The sequence below is a fragment of the Tiliqua scincoides genome, chromosome 2, assembly GCF_035046505.1.
Source record: "Tiliqua scincoides isolate rTilSci1 chromosome 2, rTilSci1.hap2, whole genome shotgun sequence".
NCBI lineage: Eukaryota > Metazoa > Chordata > Lepidosauria > Squamata > Scincidae > Tiliqua > Tiliqua scincoides.
In genome coordinates this window covers 21227820-21248532 of record NC_089822.1, presented here as the reverse complement: position 1 = coordinate 21248532, position 20713 = coordinate 21227820, and the positions used below count along the sequence as shown (strand labels likewise).

The 20713-nt window shown below is 41.4% G+C and overlaps 1 protein-coding gene and 1 pseudogene across 1 annotated transcript in view; both read right to left on the bottom strand.

The window, feature by feature from the left end:
• The window catches only part of ITGA1 (integrin subunit alpha 1), a 91437-nt gene that overhangs the window by 20899 nt on the left and 49825 nt on the right, over window positions 1-20713 (bottom strand). Inside the window, exons 10-21 of the mRNA XM_066613849.1 lie at window positions 15278-15351; window positions 13424-13568; window positions 12293-12435; window positions 11138-11281; window positions 9836-10093; window positions 8802-8932; window positions 7557-7717; window positions 7159-7295; window positions 5137-5247; window positions 3432-3517; window positions 2688-2823; window positions 1734-1814 (exon numbers count right to left, since the gene is read on the bottom strand). Of these exons, the coding sequence (XP_066469946.1) occupies window positions 1734-1814; window positions 2688-2823; window positions 3432-3517; window positions 5137-5247; window positions 7159-7295; window positions 7557-7717; window positions 8802-8932; window positions 9836-10093; window positions 11138-11281; window positions 12293-12435; window positions 13424-13568; window positions 15278-15351 (1607 nt within the window). The remainder of the gene's footprint in view (window positions 1-1733; window positions 1815-2687; window positions 2824-3431; window positions 3518-5136; window positions 5248-7158; window positions 7296-7556; window positions 7718-8801; window positions 8933-9835; window positions 10094-11137; window positions 11282-12292; window positions 12436-13423; window positions 13569-15277; window positions 15352-20713) is intronic.
• On the bottom strand, window positions 15903-16020 carry LOC136643487 (5S ribosomal RNA; annotated as a pseudogene).

Sequence of the window (20713 nt, the reverse complement as noted above, 5' to 3'; positions counted from 1 at the left end):
ATGTGAGCTCCTCAGTTGGATTGCTAGGAGTTGAGGTGCTAAGTTTAAATACCCTAGATGGAGTAAATCATGTGAAATAACCTAAAAGATGTACATTTTTTCATTTGCATAATTGACACACATTGCAACATTTGTATGCACATTTTTATTTGAACGAGTTAAATAGGTTGGAGAAATGTTTAGTGCAAAATTCTCATGAGTTAGCTGAGGAATTTTGATTTTTTTTTAAAGCACAATAATTAATTATGGTTATTACTATTAAATAATATGTATATACCGCTTTTCAATAAAGAAGTTCACAAAGTGGTTTACAGAGAAAATTAAATAACTAAATGGCTCCCAGTTTGGAAAGGGTTCACAATATAAAATGATGCAAAAGAACACCGGCAAACAGCCACTAGAAAAGATGCTGTGCTAGGGTGAAGAGGGATAGTCTCCCCCTGCTAAAAATAAGGGGAGCATCACTTGAAAAAGTGCCACTTTACCCAGTTAGCAGGGTATCACAAAGAGTACACAAAGATCAAACTTAATGTTACCAAGAATGCATAAACTAGTTCAGGATTTTTTCTTTTCTTTTTTAAATAGTACAAAGGGGGCAGAGAGTGAACAATAGCACAATAGGGGTTGGAAAATGGCAGAATCAGGGTTAGAACTGTAGTTCTAAAGTTCTAATGCAGGGGTCAGCATCTTTTTCTTTAAAGGGGCTGGACATCTTTAAAGGGGCTGGTGGTAACATCTTCACCTTACCACTGAACTTCTGGATTGCTGAGCACTTGAAAGTGGCCCATGTGGAGCTTGACTTGGGAGGCAAAACCTCCCACCCAATTTACCATTGGGTAAATTGCCAGCCCCTGTTCTAAAGCTCCCTGCCTCACCATGGTCCCCATACCACTAGCCTGTAAATTAGGGTGCATATTTCTAAGATTTGTAATGACATCTCCCAGTGATAGAGGAAGTCATGGATCCAGATATCTTTGGTATAAACCAGCTCATCCTGCAGATATACATGGTGGGAGACAGCTGCTTCTGACCCGATTCCAAGGAGATTAATTCATGGTTCTCTGACTTCTGCAACTGGACCCTTTCTGACTCTAGGATTAACAATAAATAAACACACTGGCTACAGAATGCTCCCTGCAGGTACTTTGACCACTCTACAGACTGCTGTTTATGTTCCCAAGCTCTTCAGCATGGTGCTGGGATTCACAAGATTCCAATTCTGGCACAGTCAGAGCTCCAAAGTCATATCCAAGACAAACATCACAAAATATTTGCTCAGTGCTGTAGCAGAGGCACTTCCTGTATCCCAGCCATATAACTCACAGTTCAGAAACACCACACATACCAACCAGGAGGAAAGCAATACTGCTAGATACTAGATTCTCACGGTCAATATATGCAACAGGATTAATAAGTGTAGCTTTTCTTCCTATCTTCTCAGGCTTAAATGATCATTATAATCCATTATAGTGATATGAAAACACACAATAAACTGGATTAATTGAGTTGGACTGCAAAAGTGTGACCCAGCATCTGTCCACTGGGTCACACTTTTGTCCCAGCAAAGTGACATATTGGTTATTAATATCTCTGAGGATATTAAGTAACTTTCGAAGTATTATTGCATGAAGGGACCAGAGGGCCAAACATCCTTAAAAAAAGGGGGGGGGAGGGAAATTTCTGACACTATAAACATATAATTAAGCAAAGCAGTTTTACTCACAACATCTTACCTTCTCTCCAGGTCTCAGGAAGGGGTAGCCCACTCTACAGGTGATATTTTGCTCAGATTCACAGCTATCTTTTTGTATTTTCTGGATATAAAATGATAAAAATAACACTTTACTCTCAATGTGTAGCTTGTTTTGAGAATTAAAAAAAAATTACTTAAAGCAGTAAGACCTGACACAAGATCCAATTATTATCATGCACTCATAGTAAATTTATATTCTCTTCTTCCTCTAAAGACCCATTGTGGTGCATGCAAGATCATCTACCCTGAAAGGTAGGGTAGACTGAGATACTGACCAACATGTCTTCGGCCACTTAAGTTGACCTGTGTGTAGAGAAAAGGTCAACATCCACCTAGGACAGGGGTGCCCAAACATTTTGGCAGGAGGGCCACATCATCTCTCTGACACTGTGTCAGGTGCCAGGAAAAAAAAGAATTAATTTACATTTACAATTTGAATAAATTTACATAAATGAATTTATTAGAGATGGAACTTATATGAATGAATGAAGGTCTTGCAGTAGCTCAAGGCCTATAAAAGGCCTTGCACAAGGCAAGGCCAGCCTTTCCTACGCTGCCACTGCTGCATCACAGATGTGAAACTGCAGGTAGTGGAGGGAGCCGTCGTCCCACAGCTCACATGAGATGTTGAACAGTCGTCCTCACGCTGAGAGCAGTTGCGTCAGGCCAGCACAGGCTTCAGCAAGTCTCCAGAGGCCAGAGGCTCATTGGAGACTGGGGGCTCCCCGCAGGCTGGATTGGGAGCCCCCGAGGACCGCAAGTGGCCCCCGGGTTGGGGTTTGGGCACCCCTGACCTAGGATGAAGAGAAATAATCTCACCCATGGGAATCCCAGCAACTAAACTATAATTGATACCCATAAACACTGAACCTGAGCAAATGAACATGGTCTGCTATCTCCAATCAACTTGCTGACAATTGGTAAGTAACTGTACCTCAATCCCAACGAAAATAATATTTGGAGAATGCTGAATGAGGACTCTAGTATTGTAAGCACTGTCCTTTTTGTTCCACACAAACAGATGCATTGTAAATTTTTCATTGTTTGATTTGACCGTGAATGGAGAAAAACTGTAAAAATGCAAAAGAAAATAATTTTAGATAATAACTCTTTTAAAAAATAGCTCTGGCTTATCTTATTACATAGATTTCATGGATATTGAATGGTACATGATGGAGGAAACATCTGGTACATAACACAGGCCAACACACATTTTGCTTCCTTAAATGTTACACCAATTCCTGGATATATTTGGGGTGCTGATTCAAAAAATGGCATCCATTTGCCCTGTCACATCTAGTTTTGGAGACACGGCATAGCCTATACCATGGCTTCCTCATGAGGAAGCTGCTTGAACCATTCACTAATGAGGCTATACTATATCTCCAAAACTAGATGTGGTAGGGCAAAATGGATGCCATTTTTGGAATCAGCACCCCAAATTCATATCAAACCACCATAACATTTGGGAAAAACTTTTCCAACCCTCAATTTTGCAGGCCTGTGTAATTTATGTAGTAGCTGATAAGGAGATTCTGATAGGTTTTGGAGATTTGTCCTGGTTCTTGGGTTTGCAGGCACTAATTATTATTATATAATCAATTATAGTAAACACATTTTTAAAAAAAATTAAGACAGGAATTTAGATACATGATAATGCAATTTCACGTCATGTTACCTGTTTCCTGATATGCTTGTGTTGGCAGTCAGCTGTAAGTCGGTAATACATTTTTCCTTGTTTCCACAATCTTTTGTGAAAGGGATCTGCAAGGCATTTTTTAATCTATAAAAGAAGGGCTACACATCATGCAACCATCAACCTCTTCTTTCTTGAACCCTTGGTTTGCATTATCGAGGGATCTATTCACTACCCATAAACTTATTGTAACATGTTTTCCATACAAACTTATAGCCTTATTGCCAATAACTCCAGCTGATACAAATATATCTTGGAAGGAAATAGAGGTAGAACAAGAGGAGAATGAGGTGGTAACAGGAGAGACTGATTAGATAATGGACATGCTGGGATCATAAAGTAAGCTGGGGGAAAGAGCTACAGTTGTGTGCTGCCTTCTGAGATGGCCAACTGGATATTTAATGGTAGGAGAGTGGCACTGGAGAGTGGCACTCTCAGGTTTATAAAGAACTGACACACAGCTCTATATAAGAACAGCCCCGCTGAATCAGGCCATAGGCCCATCTAGTCCAGCTTCCTGTATCTCACAGCGCCCCACCAAATGCCCCAGGGAGCACACCAGATAACAAGAGACCTCATCCTGGTACCCTCCCTTGCATCTGGCATTCTGACATAGCCCATTTCTAAAATCAGGAGGTTGCACATACACATCATGGCTTGTAAACCCATGATGGATTTTTCCTCCAGAAATTTGTCCAATTCCCTTTTAAAGGGGAAATGTTCTACAAGTGGTTTATACAGGACACAAAAAGGCCCTTAATGCTTTTTTGCGTGCCTGGTCAAGTTGAAATGTACTTACAAAGCATGTTCGCCCATTACCATGTAATGTTAGCACTCCAGTGATCAGTGGACCGGGAAGGCATGCTGCTGGCATCTTTATTTTAACATGTGAATGGATAAGCAAATGTGGGAAGTGTGTTTAAATATGATCAGGCACATGCAGAAGGATGGTATGCGTCAGTATGTGGGAAGTGTGTTTAAATATGACCAGGCACATGCAGAAGGAAGGTATGGGTCAGTATCTTGTCTAAATGGGGTTGCCAACTCAGATTGAAGCTATTCCTGGAAATGTTTTGTTTATTTGTTCTTTCACCTGATGTAAAGAAAGAAATTGCTGGAGGCAGATTCCTGGAAATTTGAGGTCAGTTCTGGAGGGTTTGCAATCCTAAATATAAATCGGGTCCCAAGTTATACAGAATGAAATGGTAGAATTCTGGACTGTACAACTTCAGACTGCAGAGTGGAGGGATACATATTTTTGATCCCCAAGTAAAAAGACTCCCTGCATGTTGGGAGCTAGAATATTGGTATGATGGCTATGTTGGAACACGTGTAGGAAGTGTTTAAAAAGGGGAAGAGTCAAAAATATGTTCTCCTTATCTAGAAGGTGTCACTTGAAATGGTACAATCCTGAATTCTCCCACTTCACTCTATGTAACATGTAGTCTGGATCTTAGTCAGGACCCTTGAACTACCATGTTCTACTCAATCTGAACTACAAACCAATGCAATGAACTTCAGTTTGCTTGCGAAAGCTGGAACCCTGAATAGCTTGCTTATCTTTTGGCCTCCCTTCCTGTTGTGAACTGAACAGTGGAGCTTTGTGCTGAACTCTGCGAGACTGACTTTTATCCTAAATACTTAACAGTGGTCTAAGTATCACACTTTCCATGTCGTCAGAACTTACATATTCAGATATTGAGTTTGGCAGAGTGCTATCAAGAATGGGGCCATTCTCTGGATCAGAGAAGTTGAACTCCAACAAAACCTTTACAGAATCACGAAAGTCAGGCTTGCCCTAGAAGCAAAGCAGAGCAAAGCAATCATTGCAACTTTTTCTGTTCTAATAGCACAGATGTCTACAAAAACATGTATTAGAAACCCTGATTGGCTCTTGTTTATATGGATTTCCTATACTCTTTTGGCAATCTACATTGACCAACTAGCACAATTTTCTAAGTCCATAACCTTTAGAGCAGTGGTTCCCAAACTGGTAGGCTGTGATCCACCAGCCTGAGAAACACCATCCCTTTCCCTTTAAGGGGAAGGGAAGTGGAGAAGGCAGTGACACGATCCCCAGGACTGCGCTGCTGTTGGGGATAGAGGGTTCATTTTCTAAAACTTACTGTGGGTCCTGGAGGACCTCTGGGGGTTCCCCATGCCTTCAAATGGCTGAAAATACTGAAAAAATAGTGACTTACGGTTTTCGTCGGATCCTGCAGGATCCTGGGGATTGTGCCCCTGCCTTCTCCCCACCTCCACAAAGACTTCTGAGGAGAAGTTTGGGACCACTACCTTAGAGCCTTACTAAGCCACATATTAATGATTTATCCTTTTCTCTTATAATCTCCACTTTGTATTTCTTTTGCTTACCCTGAAGTGACAGGCTATATGCCATAGCCCAGTGTTCACTGAATGCACCCCCTCAGTTATTTCCATTCATATTCCACCTCGCATGCGGCCTGCACTAGGTCACAAAATCTGGTGGGATTTTAGAAGTTTGGAACCTGGAATATGGTGTGCCTGCTCTGATAAGAATGAAAGATAGTTCCCAGCACTTGAGGATCACGGCTGACACTCAGTCATCGAATAATGGATTTGTGTTGGTAAGATCCAAAGAGGCCCATTCATGCCCAGGAAGGCTTTGGGGGGCTGATCGTCCCTTATGGTGGGAGTTCTTTGTGCCTAATGTAACGCTGCTCCAGAGGGTCCCACAGTCTTCAGAGATAGCTTCATGGGGTGATGGAAAAGATTTGTGGTAGGAGAGAAAGTGGCTGAAAAGACACTGATGGTTGCCTTTGGACCCCAGCTGCTGCTGATGAGTAGTACCTGTAACCCCACAGCCAACTATAAAGTAAGAATCCGGCATATTTAAATTACTGCTTTCATACAAACTATTGTATGCCCCAAGCAGCAGCAGCAACTGACAAAATTATAAATCAATAAGGGGGTGGCACAGCTTGGAGTGCTGCCCCAAGCCAACACTTCAGGTGCCATCTGTGCCATGGTGCTGTAGAAAAGTTCCTTACCATGCTTCTCAGCAGTGGTTTTGTAGGGGGTGCAGCAAGGGGTAGAGGCCACACCAGGTGGGGAGTGACACCACTACTCGCCAACATTTTTAAAATCTTTGCATTTTCAAATAATAACATCATGTTATATATCAAACGATGTGTAATTTCATGCAGAATGCAATGAAGTAAACTACGTTGAAATACCTCTATTGTATCCAAATTTCTAGCCAAAAACCCAGCAGGGATGGAGCAATGGTATATCGCCATGCCCACCACCTGGGACATTGCCCCACCCACTGCATGGGAGGAGGTCCACCATGGGGGTGACGGGCTGGCCCCTGCACCAGGTGCTGCAAACTCTAGTGATGCCACTGAGACTTCAGGTTTTATTTAAAGGGGTGACACATACTGTCCCTGTAAGTAAAGTCAGAAGTCCTGCACTTCTGGCTTTAAGGAAGCTAAATGAAGAGCAAGTCGAGGAGGCAGATTGATCTGCTTTTCACTTGAGCAAGCTATTTGGATGCTGGATTCTACATGAAGCAGTACAGCATACAGTATGCCTTTGAATGCAGTATACCCAGCATTACCCTTGAATGCAGGAACAAGTTAGATTGACATTTATGCAATAAAAAGTAATTAGAAATATCAGTTCTAATATCAGGGGGTGGGAAGAAAGCCACTTTATATGATTTACTTGCCAACATGTAGAAGTTATGCTTAATGCATTCTGACCCTTTGACTGTGATATTTGTTTGGATCTTCCGTTCTTGGTTTTCTGTGAAAAGGCTCCGAGACAACTTTCTTTGGGCATCAAGTGTAAGCCAGTATTGGATATCTAGGAAGAAAACAGGAACAGTCCATTTTATTTCTAGTTCTTTATGAAGTCTGCCTCTTTCCCTACCATTTTCTTTGATGGTTTCTGGCGACTTTCAGGTATTCTAAAGAAGGGGTAGCAAGAGAAGCACAAGTAATGCCTCTGTCCAAGGTAACTGCTATCGTCCAAGAAACTGCTGAAAAGCAAGTGTTTTGCTCCAGTTTATGAATGCAGATAATACACAGACAAAAATCTTAATAAATCTGGATATTGTCTACTTACCTGTATCATTCATTATATCTTCTTTTGATTTTAATTGAACTTTGAAACAAATTGTGGCATTGATAGATACAGTTTGTTTTTGTGTGCCATTTATCTTCTGGATGTTAATTGTGCTGGGTGTGAATTTCATGGAAGCATTTACTTCAGCAACATCTCGAGCCCTAAAAATATTCACATGAGTGGAAAAAAAAATTAGACAATAGTAATTAACTTTTATCATTTTACAACGTAGTGGCTTGAGTCCAAAGAACATATGACTTTGTTGACATCCTGATAAATTTTGAACCCGTGTTTCTTGAAGAACAGTCAATGTAAAATCAGTAGCATAGCTGGGGGCTGGGTGATGCAATGAGTCCCCCCATGTCATCACATCACCCCCACACCTGCACAGTTATCTCCACCTTCACACATGCATGGCCCTGGCCTCAAAAACTGCTCTATTTGAAGTCATATGGGGACAAGGGTGGGCAGACAAGTGGGCAGATTTTGCAATGTTTGCCATACAACCAGAGTATGCACTGTCACTCCCTCTCCCAAGCAGAGACAGTGGGAAACTACCACTCCACCATGGGGGTGGGCAATGGACCCTATTGGCCCTGGCTTAGCTACATCACTGCATAAAATGAAACAGCAGGATTTAAGATGCTGTTTGTGATGAAGCAGGAGGATGCAGTGTTCAAATGGGAAAACTAAAATTTCACATTGGACTTGCCTAAGCTCTTGGGCATCCTCAAAGTAGACTTCAAGATCCTGACCAGTATATCTGTTGGAGTAGGTCAGGAAAGGAGGATACAGGGAGGAAGAGAGACCAGGAGGCAACAATAACCTTCCATTAGTTGTACATGTACTACTGGTCATACTTCACAATATGGCAAATGCTACTTGGCCTTGAAGATTATTCTACCTGTCCTGCTGCTGTGATGGGGATGATGCTACCCGGTTCTTCCTGGCCCAACCCAACTGAAGCAGAGATGGTTGGAGCAGGTCGGGAAAGGAGGATGCAGGGAAGAAGAGAGACCAGAAGGAAATAGTAACTTCTGTTGCTGTAAAAATAAATGTGTGTTGATCTGCCCAGGCCCATATATAGCACCCATTCCTACAGTCAGTTAGACTTGCAAAGTAAAATAAAAAATAAAAAATGTTGTGTTACTGTTTTATTAAGTTACTCTTCAAGTCAGATTTTTATTTCGTGAGACTATTATAGGTAATAGACTCTAAATTGTCCCTTAAAGTGAATGTACATACCAAAAGAGGGCTGCCCCACCAAGACCTCCAATGGTGACATCTGTCAATCCATCTCCATTTAAATCCATTTCACCATGTATAGCTTGGCCAAAAAATTTCATCTTTTCCCCATCTCCACCTGAAGCAATGCGCTGTAAAAAGCACAATATCTTTATTATGGTCAACTAATATAAGAAGAGCCCTGCTAGATCAGGCCAAGGGCCGATCTAGCTTAGCTTCCTGTGTCTCAGGGAGCGCTCAAGACAACATGATTGCCACTCCTTGTGCCTGGCATTTAGAGACAGGCTATCTCTAAAACCTGGACTGTAGGTACCACTCATCTCAATAATTTTACTTAAATACTCTTGGAGTAGTTTAAATAAAATAAAAGTAACAATCATCACCAGTGAATTCAGAATCACTCCTGAAGATACTGGTGGTGGTTGGCAACCTTCAGTCTTGAAAGACTATGGTATAAGTATGGTATGGTATGGTATATGGTATGCATCTAATTTTCAGATCCTCAAACATCAATTTAAAAAAAAAAATCAAAATATATAAAATACAATAAATACCTCAAACGTGATGAATGTTTGCTTTCATATGTGAACATAGTCAATAGCAGATTGACATCCATCAAATTTTGGACCTTTACTAATGTATAAATTAACCTCAAAATTCAACTCCAGACAGAGTGACTTTAATTCTATCTTTTGTTTTGAAATTAAATACAGTGGGCCCTCCAAATCCATGGGTCCTGTATAAGTGATTTTAACCACCTACGTACTGAAAATGTATTCAGAAAAAAAATAATTCCACATACTCTGTTTATATTCTGCTCCTGCCATTTTACAGATCTCTCTCCAGCTTTCGCATTTCATTTACACAATTTTACACCATTTATGCAATTTTACACCATTTTATCTGCAAACTTGAGCATCCATGTTTTTTGGTATCTGCGTGGAATCCAGAACCAAACCGCCACGGATATAGTAGGTCCCTGGTCAAGGATTCTTGTCCTTGTTCCTGAACAATAATATTAGATTATTCCTTACCTGTGCATACTCTTTCTTTATCGTGTTTCCATGACCGTGGTAAACATACACAGCTCCTCGATGGTCATCTTCTAGAGGAGCACCAATGACTATATCATTATACCCATCCAGGTTGAGGTCCTTTACCGGGGCAATTGAGGTGCCAAAACGAGCCCCACAAGGCTCATTCTTGTTGTGCTTCGTACAGGCCCTGTGCTTCAACAGCGAACAGCATGTCTGCTTTACAGGTTCAAGAGTCATCTGATATTCAAATGTTTTCTGTGAAAAAAAGGAAATGTCAAACAATGGATTTCTATCTATTTTAGATTACAAGTGCTCAGGGAGAGCTCAAACCAATCCACCTCCTAAAATGGCACCATATTCCGCCACCCTCCCAAAATTCCACTGTCCACTCCCACAGCATGTATACACAGAGGTAAACAACCCCCATGTACCAGCAACTCCTGTTCCAACACACACTCCAGCAACCCTTACTAGTGTGCAAACCAGCATCCCCTCCCCCCATGCCAGGACAGATTTCACTGCACCATCCTCCTCCTCCTCCTTTGCTACTCCTAAGTGGCTGGGTGGGGAGAACCTTAGGAGAGTTCAGGAAAAGGATTATACCCAGTGGTTTTCAAACTCTCTGGGAGTTTGCAGGGGAGTGGGGAAGGCAGAGGGGTTTTCACTTCAAAAGTGAAAGCTCAGCAATTGTGCTCCACCTCTGCAAAATTGGAAATGGAGTGCGATTGCTCCGCTTTTATTTTTAAAAGGCTGGGGAGCGCTGCAGACACTCGCACAGGGCTCCCTGCACCCCCATGATGCTGCTGCAGGAACTGGTAAGTTCATGCCAGTCCCTGCAGCCCCCTGAGTGATGCGATGCTGGGGACAGCATTGCTACCTCCCCCCTACCCTGCCTCTTAAGGGGGCAGAGTTCAGGGCCCTCAGGCTGGGGCGTCTTGACACCCTAGTTTGAGAAGTCCTGGATTATGGAGATGGCAGAGATGAAGGAGGAGGTAAGCCTCCCTAACCTCTTATCACTTGCCACATGTTATCACAAGGAGAACATGCATGAATAAGATGGTGCAGTGGCTGGTCAGGCAGTGGGCTAGGGGAGGTACTAGGTGGGTGAAGGGCATCCCCCTCATTTGCTGTCTGCCCTGGTCCACTACTCCAAGCAAATGCTTCAGCCATTTACTGAATGCTCCTGACTCCAGCAGCACAAGCTGTAAATCCTTTGGTAGTTTTTCTCGGTTGACGCTAACCTAGAGTTTGAATTCCATCCCAGATCATCTCTATTGGTTACTCTTCCAGCATCATTACCTTGTTTAAGGTATAAACATACACCTTGCCTTGTTCTTCTTTTTCAGTCCCCATGTACATTGGTGCTCCCACTAGAAGAACATCAGTAAATGTGTCTTTGTCGATGTCAATAGTTGTGATAACGCTGCCAAAATAGGATCCAATCTGCAAACGGACAATATATTATCCAATCACACATTTGCAATAGTTGTGTACCGAAGCTTCTCTACTTAAAAACTGGTTAAGCTCCAGAGATAATACCATGTTCTGTTTCTAAGAGCAGAGACTAGTGAACATGTGAAAAATAATTAAGAAGTATTTACAGGTCATCTACAGTATAGTACTCTTAACTGTGTGGTCTTACCTTGAGAAGTGGGCTAACAGGGCTTATTGGGACTGACTGGAATAAGCTGGCTGGAATAATATCCATCTATGGACATTAGCCAGGCAAGTTGTATCTTGAAAGTTCTTAAGGGTCCAACCCTATCCAACTTTCCAGCACCGATTTAGCCACAATGTAGCCCTCAGGTAAGGGAACAAATGTTCCCTTACCTTGAGGAGGCCTCTGTGACTGTCCCCCGCCCCCACCATAGGATACAACATATGCCTTGTTGGCACGGCTGCATCAGTGCTGGAAAGTTGGATAGGATTGGGCTCTAAGTTGACTGTTCTTAAGTAGGGGAGCTTCTGTATTATAGAATTCAGTTTGGTGATAGTATATGTATCCATGCTGTAATTATGAGCCTTCAGCTGCAGTGATTTGCTGCTGCCGAAAGCTTTCCATACTAATCCAGCCTGACACCTCCCTCTCTATTTTGCTAGGCAAAGTTTTTTTTAAAAAGGAAGGAAGTAGAAGGGAGGGCTGGCACCTGTGCTCCTGGAATTTGAAAAGGAAGAGAAGAATGGAGCAGAAGAGGAAGTGTGGAGGAGAGGAAAGCATCAGCCTAGAACTTGGAAAACAACATTCCACCCCCACTCTCATTTCCTCTTCCTCTGCAGTCCCAAATTCCTGTTTAAATCCAGAAAACGTAGGAGTTGCAACTGTGGAGGAAGCTGAGGCAGGTAGCAGTGATAGCCGCAGCAATCTTCTGCCTAAGGCAACAGCCTCAGCCTACCTCATGGATGTGCCGGGCATAGCACACCATAGCTGTGTTTCAATAGCAACATAACACTTACTTGTTCTCCACTTAGTCGCTGAAGTATTTCTATATTCCCATCACTCATTCTATAAATGATTACTTGACCTGTGTGATTATAGCGAGGTTGGCCAGCAATGTATAGCACATCTCCAGGGACTGAGGCTGAATTTACCATATAACCTATAATAAAATAATTGGAGATACAGTATTCATTCAAATTGGGTTTTTTTGCAACTTCTTGTGCTCTTTACAACAAATCTTGCATAAATTTCTTTCTCCTAGATCAAGGTGGATAAATTGTCCATTTCATAGGATTATACCTGAACTTAAAGCAGAGGAGACAAGCATAGCTGCCATATTTTTTTCATCACATTTGCATATGCACTCTGTCCCATCAAATCCATGGTAGGATACATGAGTTTCAGCTTATTTTACTCTCACAACAAACCTATGAGGTAATTTAGGGTGATGGATAGCAGCAATACATATGAACTACCCTAGGGTAGTATAATCTAACAAGTGATAGAAACGATTCTCTCACCAGCTAGGAAGTGCGACTTGTAACAAGACTAGGATACAGTGGCATAGCTAAGGAGGTGCAGGAGGTAGCAATTGCATGGGCAACAAGCTTGGGGGGAGGGCAACAACCTGAGCTTGACACGAGTGGCCAAGATTGTGAAAACCTTGGTATTTTCAAAAAATACCATCATGTTATATACCATTTGATGTGGAATTTAATGCAGAATGCAATGAATGCAATGAAACAAACCATGTCAATTTGATAATGTTCTATCAACCATTAGAGCAAAATAACCAGAAAATAAAAACACAACTGCTTATATAACAAAAACTGGATTTTCTTAACTCAAAACTGACCAATGAGACTGACTGTTCCGAGAGCCAATTAGGTGTTATTATGATACAGCAGGGTGTTCATATGGGAGGAGCCTAGGGGGAGTTGGCAGAGCAAGTGGGCTGTGAGCGGCTGAGGAAGAGGTAGATTTTTCCCCATTTTCACTTTTTACAAAGCCTGAGTGTGACGTCACTTCTGGGGCATCATTTTGAGCTTGGCACCAGGCTAGACGATCATTATCTATGCCACTGCTAGGAGAGGAGGTAGGTAGCAAAAAAAATAAAAAATAAAATTCAGCTGGAATATTTCACTCACCTAAATAAGCTGCAAGAGGCTCATTTCTTTCAAAAGATTTATGATAAAACGTGTCATTTCTTGGAGTTAGGATTGCACTGCTATTTAGCATGACAACTGTTCCGTTCCAGTCATATGCTCCAACAGCTCCAAGCATTATCCAGTCCTTGCGTATTGGTAGAAAATAATTCTTAGGATGAACCATGCAAACTACTTTTAAACACAATATTCTGTTCTGACCCCAACATTTCATTTTTCACCTGCTGTGGTTCAGTAAAAATACACACTTTTTTTTTCCTTTGTTGGGAGAAGCTGCCACTCCCAGATGCTCCTGTGGCTTTAAGAGTTGCAGTGCACAAAAGGGATCATAAGAAAAGTTCCAGTTACCTTTTCCCAGGACACCAAAGTAATAAGTTGCTCTGTTTCTTATGAGCTGTATGAACTAACAAGCAGGCACACATTTTGGTGTGCTGGAGATGAGAAACTCTGAAATTCATGCACCTAACCTCCTTTTGCCAGGGCATGGCAACCATATGGCCAAAGTCTAGTCCAGCGATTTTCAACCAGTGTGCTGTGAGTGGCCCGCAGATGTGCCACAGGAAATTGGAGGAGGATCATTTTATTAATATGAGCCCTACTCCCCACCAACAGCATAGTATGCTTTGTCAATTGTCAAAAATCTTATGGGGCGCCTTGACAATTTTAGCAGCTTGACAGTGTGCCAGTAGATGAAAAAGGTTGAAAATTGCTCCTCAAGGCAATGAAAGTTTGAGGTCTCTCCCAACTATGTGTTGAATAACCATTCATATATAGTATTTATGACATCGGGCTTATCTGAAGCCTTCCTCTGGTTGTTAGTTTGGAGAATGACACTTCTACAAAGCTTAATGCACTCCCTGGATCATTTATACATAATGTAAACCTGGAGAAATTATACTTCAGAAATAATTTTTTAAGGCTCTGGCATAGGAACACTAATGATCAAGATACTTTCTTCAAATGGTAGCTGCATTTTTGCATCAGACCCTGACACCAGGGTTGGTCCAAGGTGACCCACCATCTGTTGCTGCCCCCACCCTGCCACTACACACCAATCCAACCCCTTCTACTTCACAATGCTCCTTCCTGCATGATATCTTTCATCAAAACAGGAAGCATAGGACACATTGGAAGCATTTTTTTTTTGGGTGTGTAGTGACAATCCACTTCCCTACCTCTTTCCTTCCTTGCACAGTCTTTTTGAACAAATCAGGAAGTGCACATTGTTTAAAGGGATTGTGCACAGAAGGAGCAAACAGCTCCATGTGTGGAAGGTTAAAGGGAAGGCGAAGGGGACCTTAAGTCTGTTTGCTGTCAACTGCTGGTCATTTTCCCTGGGCCGTTCACACACCATGTCAGTGCTCAGTGGCAGGAATCGAGTGAGCAAAGTAAATCAATGTACATCCATGAAGTAGATTTTAAAAAACAACAGAATTTATATCTAAAACATGTCATATTGTTTATTTTATTTGCTTTGTTAACATATTTATATCGTTCTTCCTCCAAAGAGCAAGGATGGTGGACCTGGTTCCTTCCCTCTTCTGGTTCTTGCTACAGCCCTGTGGGGTAAGTTAGCCTGAAAGATTGTGACTGGCCCAAGATCACCCAGGAAGCTTCATGACTGAGGAAGACTTTGAACCTAGATCTTTCAGGTCTCCCAAACCACTACATCATCCTTTCTGTCAAAGCACTGTAATAATAATAATAATAATAATAATAATAATAATAATAATAATAATTATTATTATTATTATTATTATTATTATTATTATTATTATTATTATTATTATTATTATTATTATTATTATATGTTCTACTTCAATTCAGTTAGATTACCTTGGAATAATGGGCACTGAATCCAGCTTGAGACATTTCCATTTCAAAAGAAGAGGCCTGCTGGTCTGTTGTAGCTGTAAAATAGGATATGTTTAATGTTTCAGTAGCATGGACAAAATACTATCAATGTATGGAATAAACTACATACTTTGAGACTGGACTGAAATGAGACAGTTTATGCAAGTCACAAATGTCCTAGTTTGGATAGCAGTGACAGCCAAATCCTATGCAAGCCTACTGAGGAGTTAGCCCCATTGTGTTCCCAGGAAATGTGTGTATAGGACTGCAGCCAGAGTGAGTTAACTATACTAGGTATCTTCTAGTAGCAGAAGTTTGGAAGTAATGTTGTCTAGCTCTGTCAAACAGCAAGCTGGAAATTTTTGAAAACAGTTTGTCAGTTACACCTCAGTCTGGGCAGACAATGAATCCATTCTTAAGCTGTTAAGTGGCACTGTAATTCAAAATGCATGTTAGCTGGTTCACCTGTGGCGCACATCAAAACTTATATTGATCAAACAACATATACTTGAATTAAAGTGGGAGAAAGGGGGAATTGGCCCCCATAGCTTTTGTGGTGGTCTTCTGAATGGTTGGGAACCTTCAGTCTCGAAAGACTATGGTATAAGCCTACAGCACCCGGTATTCCCATGTGGTCTCCCATCCAAGTACTAACCAGGCCTGACCCTGCTTAGCTTCTGAGATCAGATGAGATCAGGCATGTGCAGGGTAACATATTCAGAAGGTTAAAAGGGGGAAATAATTTGACTAAAATTGAGGGGAGGTAGAGGGATGGCCTTATGGATTTCACTCAGGTCTTCTGACCATTTCCATCATCATTTCCAGCACTGAGGAAGAGATGATGTACAGAAGTCCCTTTTGAAATCTTATCACTATCCTTTTTTCTCCTTTCTTGAAATTGCTTAGCTGTTTCACCTGACCAGGAACCTCCAAATTTATTATGAAACCTTTTCATTAGGCAATACTTGGTGGCAAATTAACTTACAGCAAAATCTTATGCTTGTCTACTGAGAAGTAAGTCTTATTGTGTTCAGTGGGGCTTACTCCCAGGAAAGTGCGCATTGGTTTAGGGAAGTGTAAGCCAGAAACTTTTGCAGGTCAATATTACTGTGACATTTTACCCAAAGAGGACTTTCCAAACTAACTTTGACATTTTCCTTCAGATAAAATTCAGTAGAATCTCTCAGACATTTGTTTTTTTTTATCTACTTCCTAATGAAAAATGGAGATACCAAAGTTTTATTTTTTCTAATTTTTTCAAGAAGTAGTCTCACCGATCATATTAATTATACTGTACATTTTTAACTACGTCATAGTTAGGACATGAACAGTATATATTATTGTACATAGCATTTTAAAATTTTTGCATTTGCATTTTTGTATGATTTTCCAGACAAAATAAAAATAAAAATATTTAAAGCTGGGGCTCCAAAGCACCCAATTAGGCTTGAATGTTTTATTTAAGATGGAGAGAGACATAATCATTTTTGATAGAGATGGAAGTGGTATGACACACATCTTGCTGCTTAGAATGTACACACTATTTTCTTTTTCCCTTGAACAGGAGCTCTACATTTCTGGAGCACAACATTTCTTTGCAACCCCTAGTTCCCCTTACTGGAGATAGCAGTGGAATTAGTTCCAAAGAAGCAATAACATCTGCTTCAAACCATTTTCAAGACCCTGAAAATATTATTTGTCTCTAGCATGGTGTCTCCAGTGCAATATTCTGGTAACATGCAATTGCAGTGCAGTTCAAGAGTTGTTCTTTTTGAAACAACAGAGAGGTGCCAGTTGTCTTTTTTTCCCTGTCTTTACAAGCTTCAAAGCAAAACTATAATTCTTAAAAGAACAAACAGGTTTTCAAGGTATCAACAGAGATGTGCACTTTGTTCTTTCAGGATTTTAGTTTGAAAGTTGTTTGTGCTAGGTCATTCAGCAGCTTAGCATCTCAGATTTCACATAAGAATGTAAGAGGATAATGCAGTTAGATTTCTTGGGAACATTTTTTCCAGCAGGTCGTAAATGGTGTGAATGCACACCACATGTATTTTACTCAACCTATTATCTATGAACTGAATTGCCAGGCAACTCAATAGGCACTTGGGCTTGCACCAGCCCAGCATGCTGAAGACTGGAGCTGGGATCATCTGCTGAAAGCTAACCAGCCGTTTGCTGTTAGGCTTCTGCTCATTGAGCTAAAGTCATCTTACAAACTGTAGACAATGGCAGATACAATACTGGAACCAGTCATTAGAGGGAGGTATAATCACAGGTTTTAATTCAATGTATTTTCAGAGCCAAAAGTACATTGGTTTGCTCAAATTTTGGCTAAGTTTTCATGAGCAACCTTGTCTTGACTGTACTGTTTCAGCCTGCAGGTAGAGACTCAAATGATCCTCCATACAAAATCAACAAACCATCACCCATCCATTCAGAAAACAAATCCCTTCACATTGAAACATGGATGTCAGGATGAAGGCTACCTTCATCCCTAACATGCTCAGTTTTTCTCTTTTGCAGGGCACCACTTCATCATGTGACACTCTCCCTTCCCACAGTCTGCAGCGGTAAAGTCAAGAAAAAGGCCTAGTTATGTCCATGAGAAGTAGACCTTCGCTGTAGTTTAGACTGCCTAAACATAACATTGTCTTCAGAAATTTTGTTTTATAACAGCAATACTGACCAGTATCAGGAAAGACTGATCTGATCTGAAATGATCACTAGTGAACCAAACACTACGGACTGGACTGGACTGAAATACTGGACCGATCATTTTACTGTAAGAGGAGTGATGAGAAATTGACCCAGAACAGTTAAGAATTATAAAAACTTTTCACCTCCCTGATCAATTTTTCCTTTTGTTGTACAATTTGATTGTGTTAAGACTGATTCAGAGGTGGAAAAATAATTCCATTCAGAATTGCTCAGCCATTTTTAAGAATGCAGCTGCCTAAAACAGTAAGACTATCAGAGACCTTAGAGTCACAGTTTCCAAACTGCACCCTGGGGTGCTGAACATAAGAAGAGCCCCACTGGATCAGGCCAAAGGCCCTTCTAGTTCAGCTTCCTGTATCTCACAGTGGCCCATTGGATGCCTCAGGGAGCACACAAGACAACAAGAGACCTGTATCCTGGTGCCCTCCCTTGCATCTGGCCTTCCAAGTTAGCCTACTTCTAAAATCAGGAACTTGCTCATACCCATCATGGATTGTAATGCTTTCCTCCAGAAATTTGTCCAATCTCCTTTTAAAGACATCCAGGCCAGATGCCATCACCTCATCCTGTGGCAAGGAGTTCCACAGACTAATTACATGCTGGGTAAACAAATGTTTTCTGTCTGTCCTAACTCTTCCAACACTCAATTTTAGTGGATGTCACCTGGTTCTGATGTTGTGTGAGAGGGAAAAGAACAGACCTCTTTCCAGTAGGGGGTAAACTGCAGCTGCAGTGAACTCACAGGGACACTGTCAGATGCTTTAAATTTCCAAGGGAAACAGCAATAGAATGGCAGGGGTGCCATGGGAAAAATACTTAGAACTGTATGAGCGCCATGGAAGTTTGGGAACCCATTCTTTGAGAAAGATTGTAGTGGTTTCTCTGAGATTTTCATGGCAAGTAATCACATTTGCTGAAGAGACAAGTCATGTCAACTTTAAAATCCAGCTTTCCCTCTTCACTATTGTGAGAGGCTACCATGGAAATGCAAAGATCTCTCTCAAATGGCACACATTATTTTCCCTCTTGCACACATTCAGCTTTGCTGGGCTGCAGTCAAAGTTTATAAGCAAGGAAATGAATTCTCTTCATGAGCCAAGAAGGAAAACGTATAACCCTTAATTGAAACAAGCTGCAATATTGACATGTTATCCTGTCTGTATCTTTTACAAATGCAATGATTCTAATGAGATTCCTATTAATCACTTGTGAACAATGGAATGCTAATTTGTATCATTGCATAAATGAATCCTTATATTTATGCTTTCTCTTGGCCCTGGAGCAAATGTTATCCAGAAACAAACCTAGTGTGATTATTTGAAAGACTGAGATGTTTAAGTATGGAATACACACAGATGCTTTCCCTGCTAGAAAAAAAGTAATGAATTACTTTATTAATTTAATTAAATTTTTACAAATCATTAATTTGTATTTTAATTATTTAAATTAATTAAATAATTAATTTGTAATTAATTTGCAAATTACTCTTACTACTGTCTAACATCCTTGAAAGGTTAATAGCGCATTGAGGGTGACAGATAAACAGAAGTGACATTGCACCATTGTTCCTACCCAGGCAGTTCCTGGGCAAAACTGCAGTGGCGAAACCATGACAAGAACACAGACCGGGACGTTTGGTTGGTAGCGAAAGTGTCAGGGCTGGAGGCAATAGCAGGCTCTGAACAGTAAAGAGCCTCTGCAGAGTAAGCCTTGGAGCACTGATAAAGAACTGATAAGTTCAAAAATCCTTGAACTTTTTGTTGAAAAGCGGTATATAAATACTGTTGTTGTTGTTGATAAATCTTGCCCTTTTCTCAATGGCTTTACTCACTAGATGAACCATTGGTCTGACTTAACACAACAATTGTATTTTCTCATATTCTTGAGCATTGGATGTTGTTTATAGAATACTGTTGGTAGATTCTGTCATTTGCCCAGTCATCCCCCGGGGGGGGGGCAGCTCCATCTCCAGGGGGTTCTGAAAGGCCATGGGCTCAGATGATTAAAAAAAAAAGACATATGGATAGCAGGCCTAAGGATTTAATAGGCAACTGGACTGGGTTAACAAAAAAGAGTGGGGTCTCGGGGCCTCTCTGTTGGACTAGTTCACTCTTATCTTGGCCAGCAGGGGAACTGTGCCCAAGAACTAAGTAGATGTTCCCTTGCAGGGAATCAGTTGGGGAAAAGAATCTTCTGGGGTACTACAATGCCCAGGCTGCTTGCTGGCTTATCATATCTCCTAGATTTGTAGTTGGGTGGGGCTGTGAGGTCCTCTGGGGTTGCCTGTCCCTGACTAGAGAGCAACTTAGCATGGCAGTGTTTCCCAATTCCCCTGGCAATGCCTCACCCCAGGGCACCAAGGCCTCCGGGTGAGATGGTTGGCCTGTGATCACCTTATCCTGGCCATCTTTCCTTGCCCTCTCCTTCAGGTTCACTCTCAGGACCTCCCTATTTTTCTTCCAGGTGTTTTGCTCCTCTCCTTCCTGCCTCCTCCTGCTTCCTCCTCACCCACCTTTTCCTCTGCCTACTCCCTTCTTTATTTTTCACCTGCCTCCCTTCTTCCTGGTTCTTCCTCCTCATCCCTCATCTCTCTCTACCTGCATCTCCTGTCCTTTGCTTGCTCCACCTTGTCTCCCTTCTCTTTCACTTTCTTCCTCCCCATCTCCCTTCACTTCCTTTTTGCCGGTTTTTGCCTTTTTG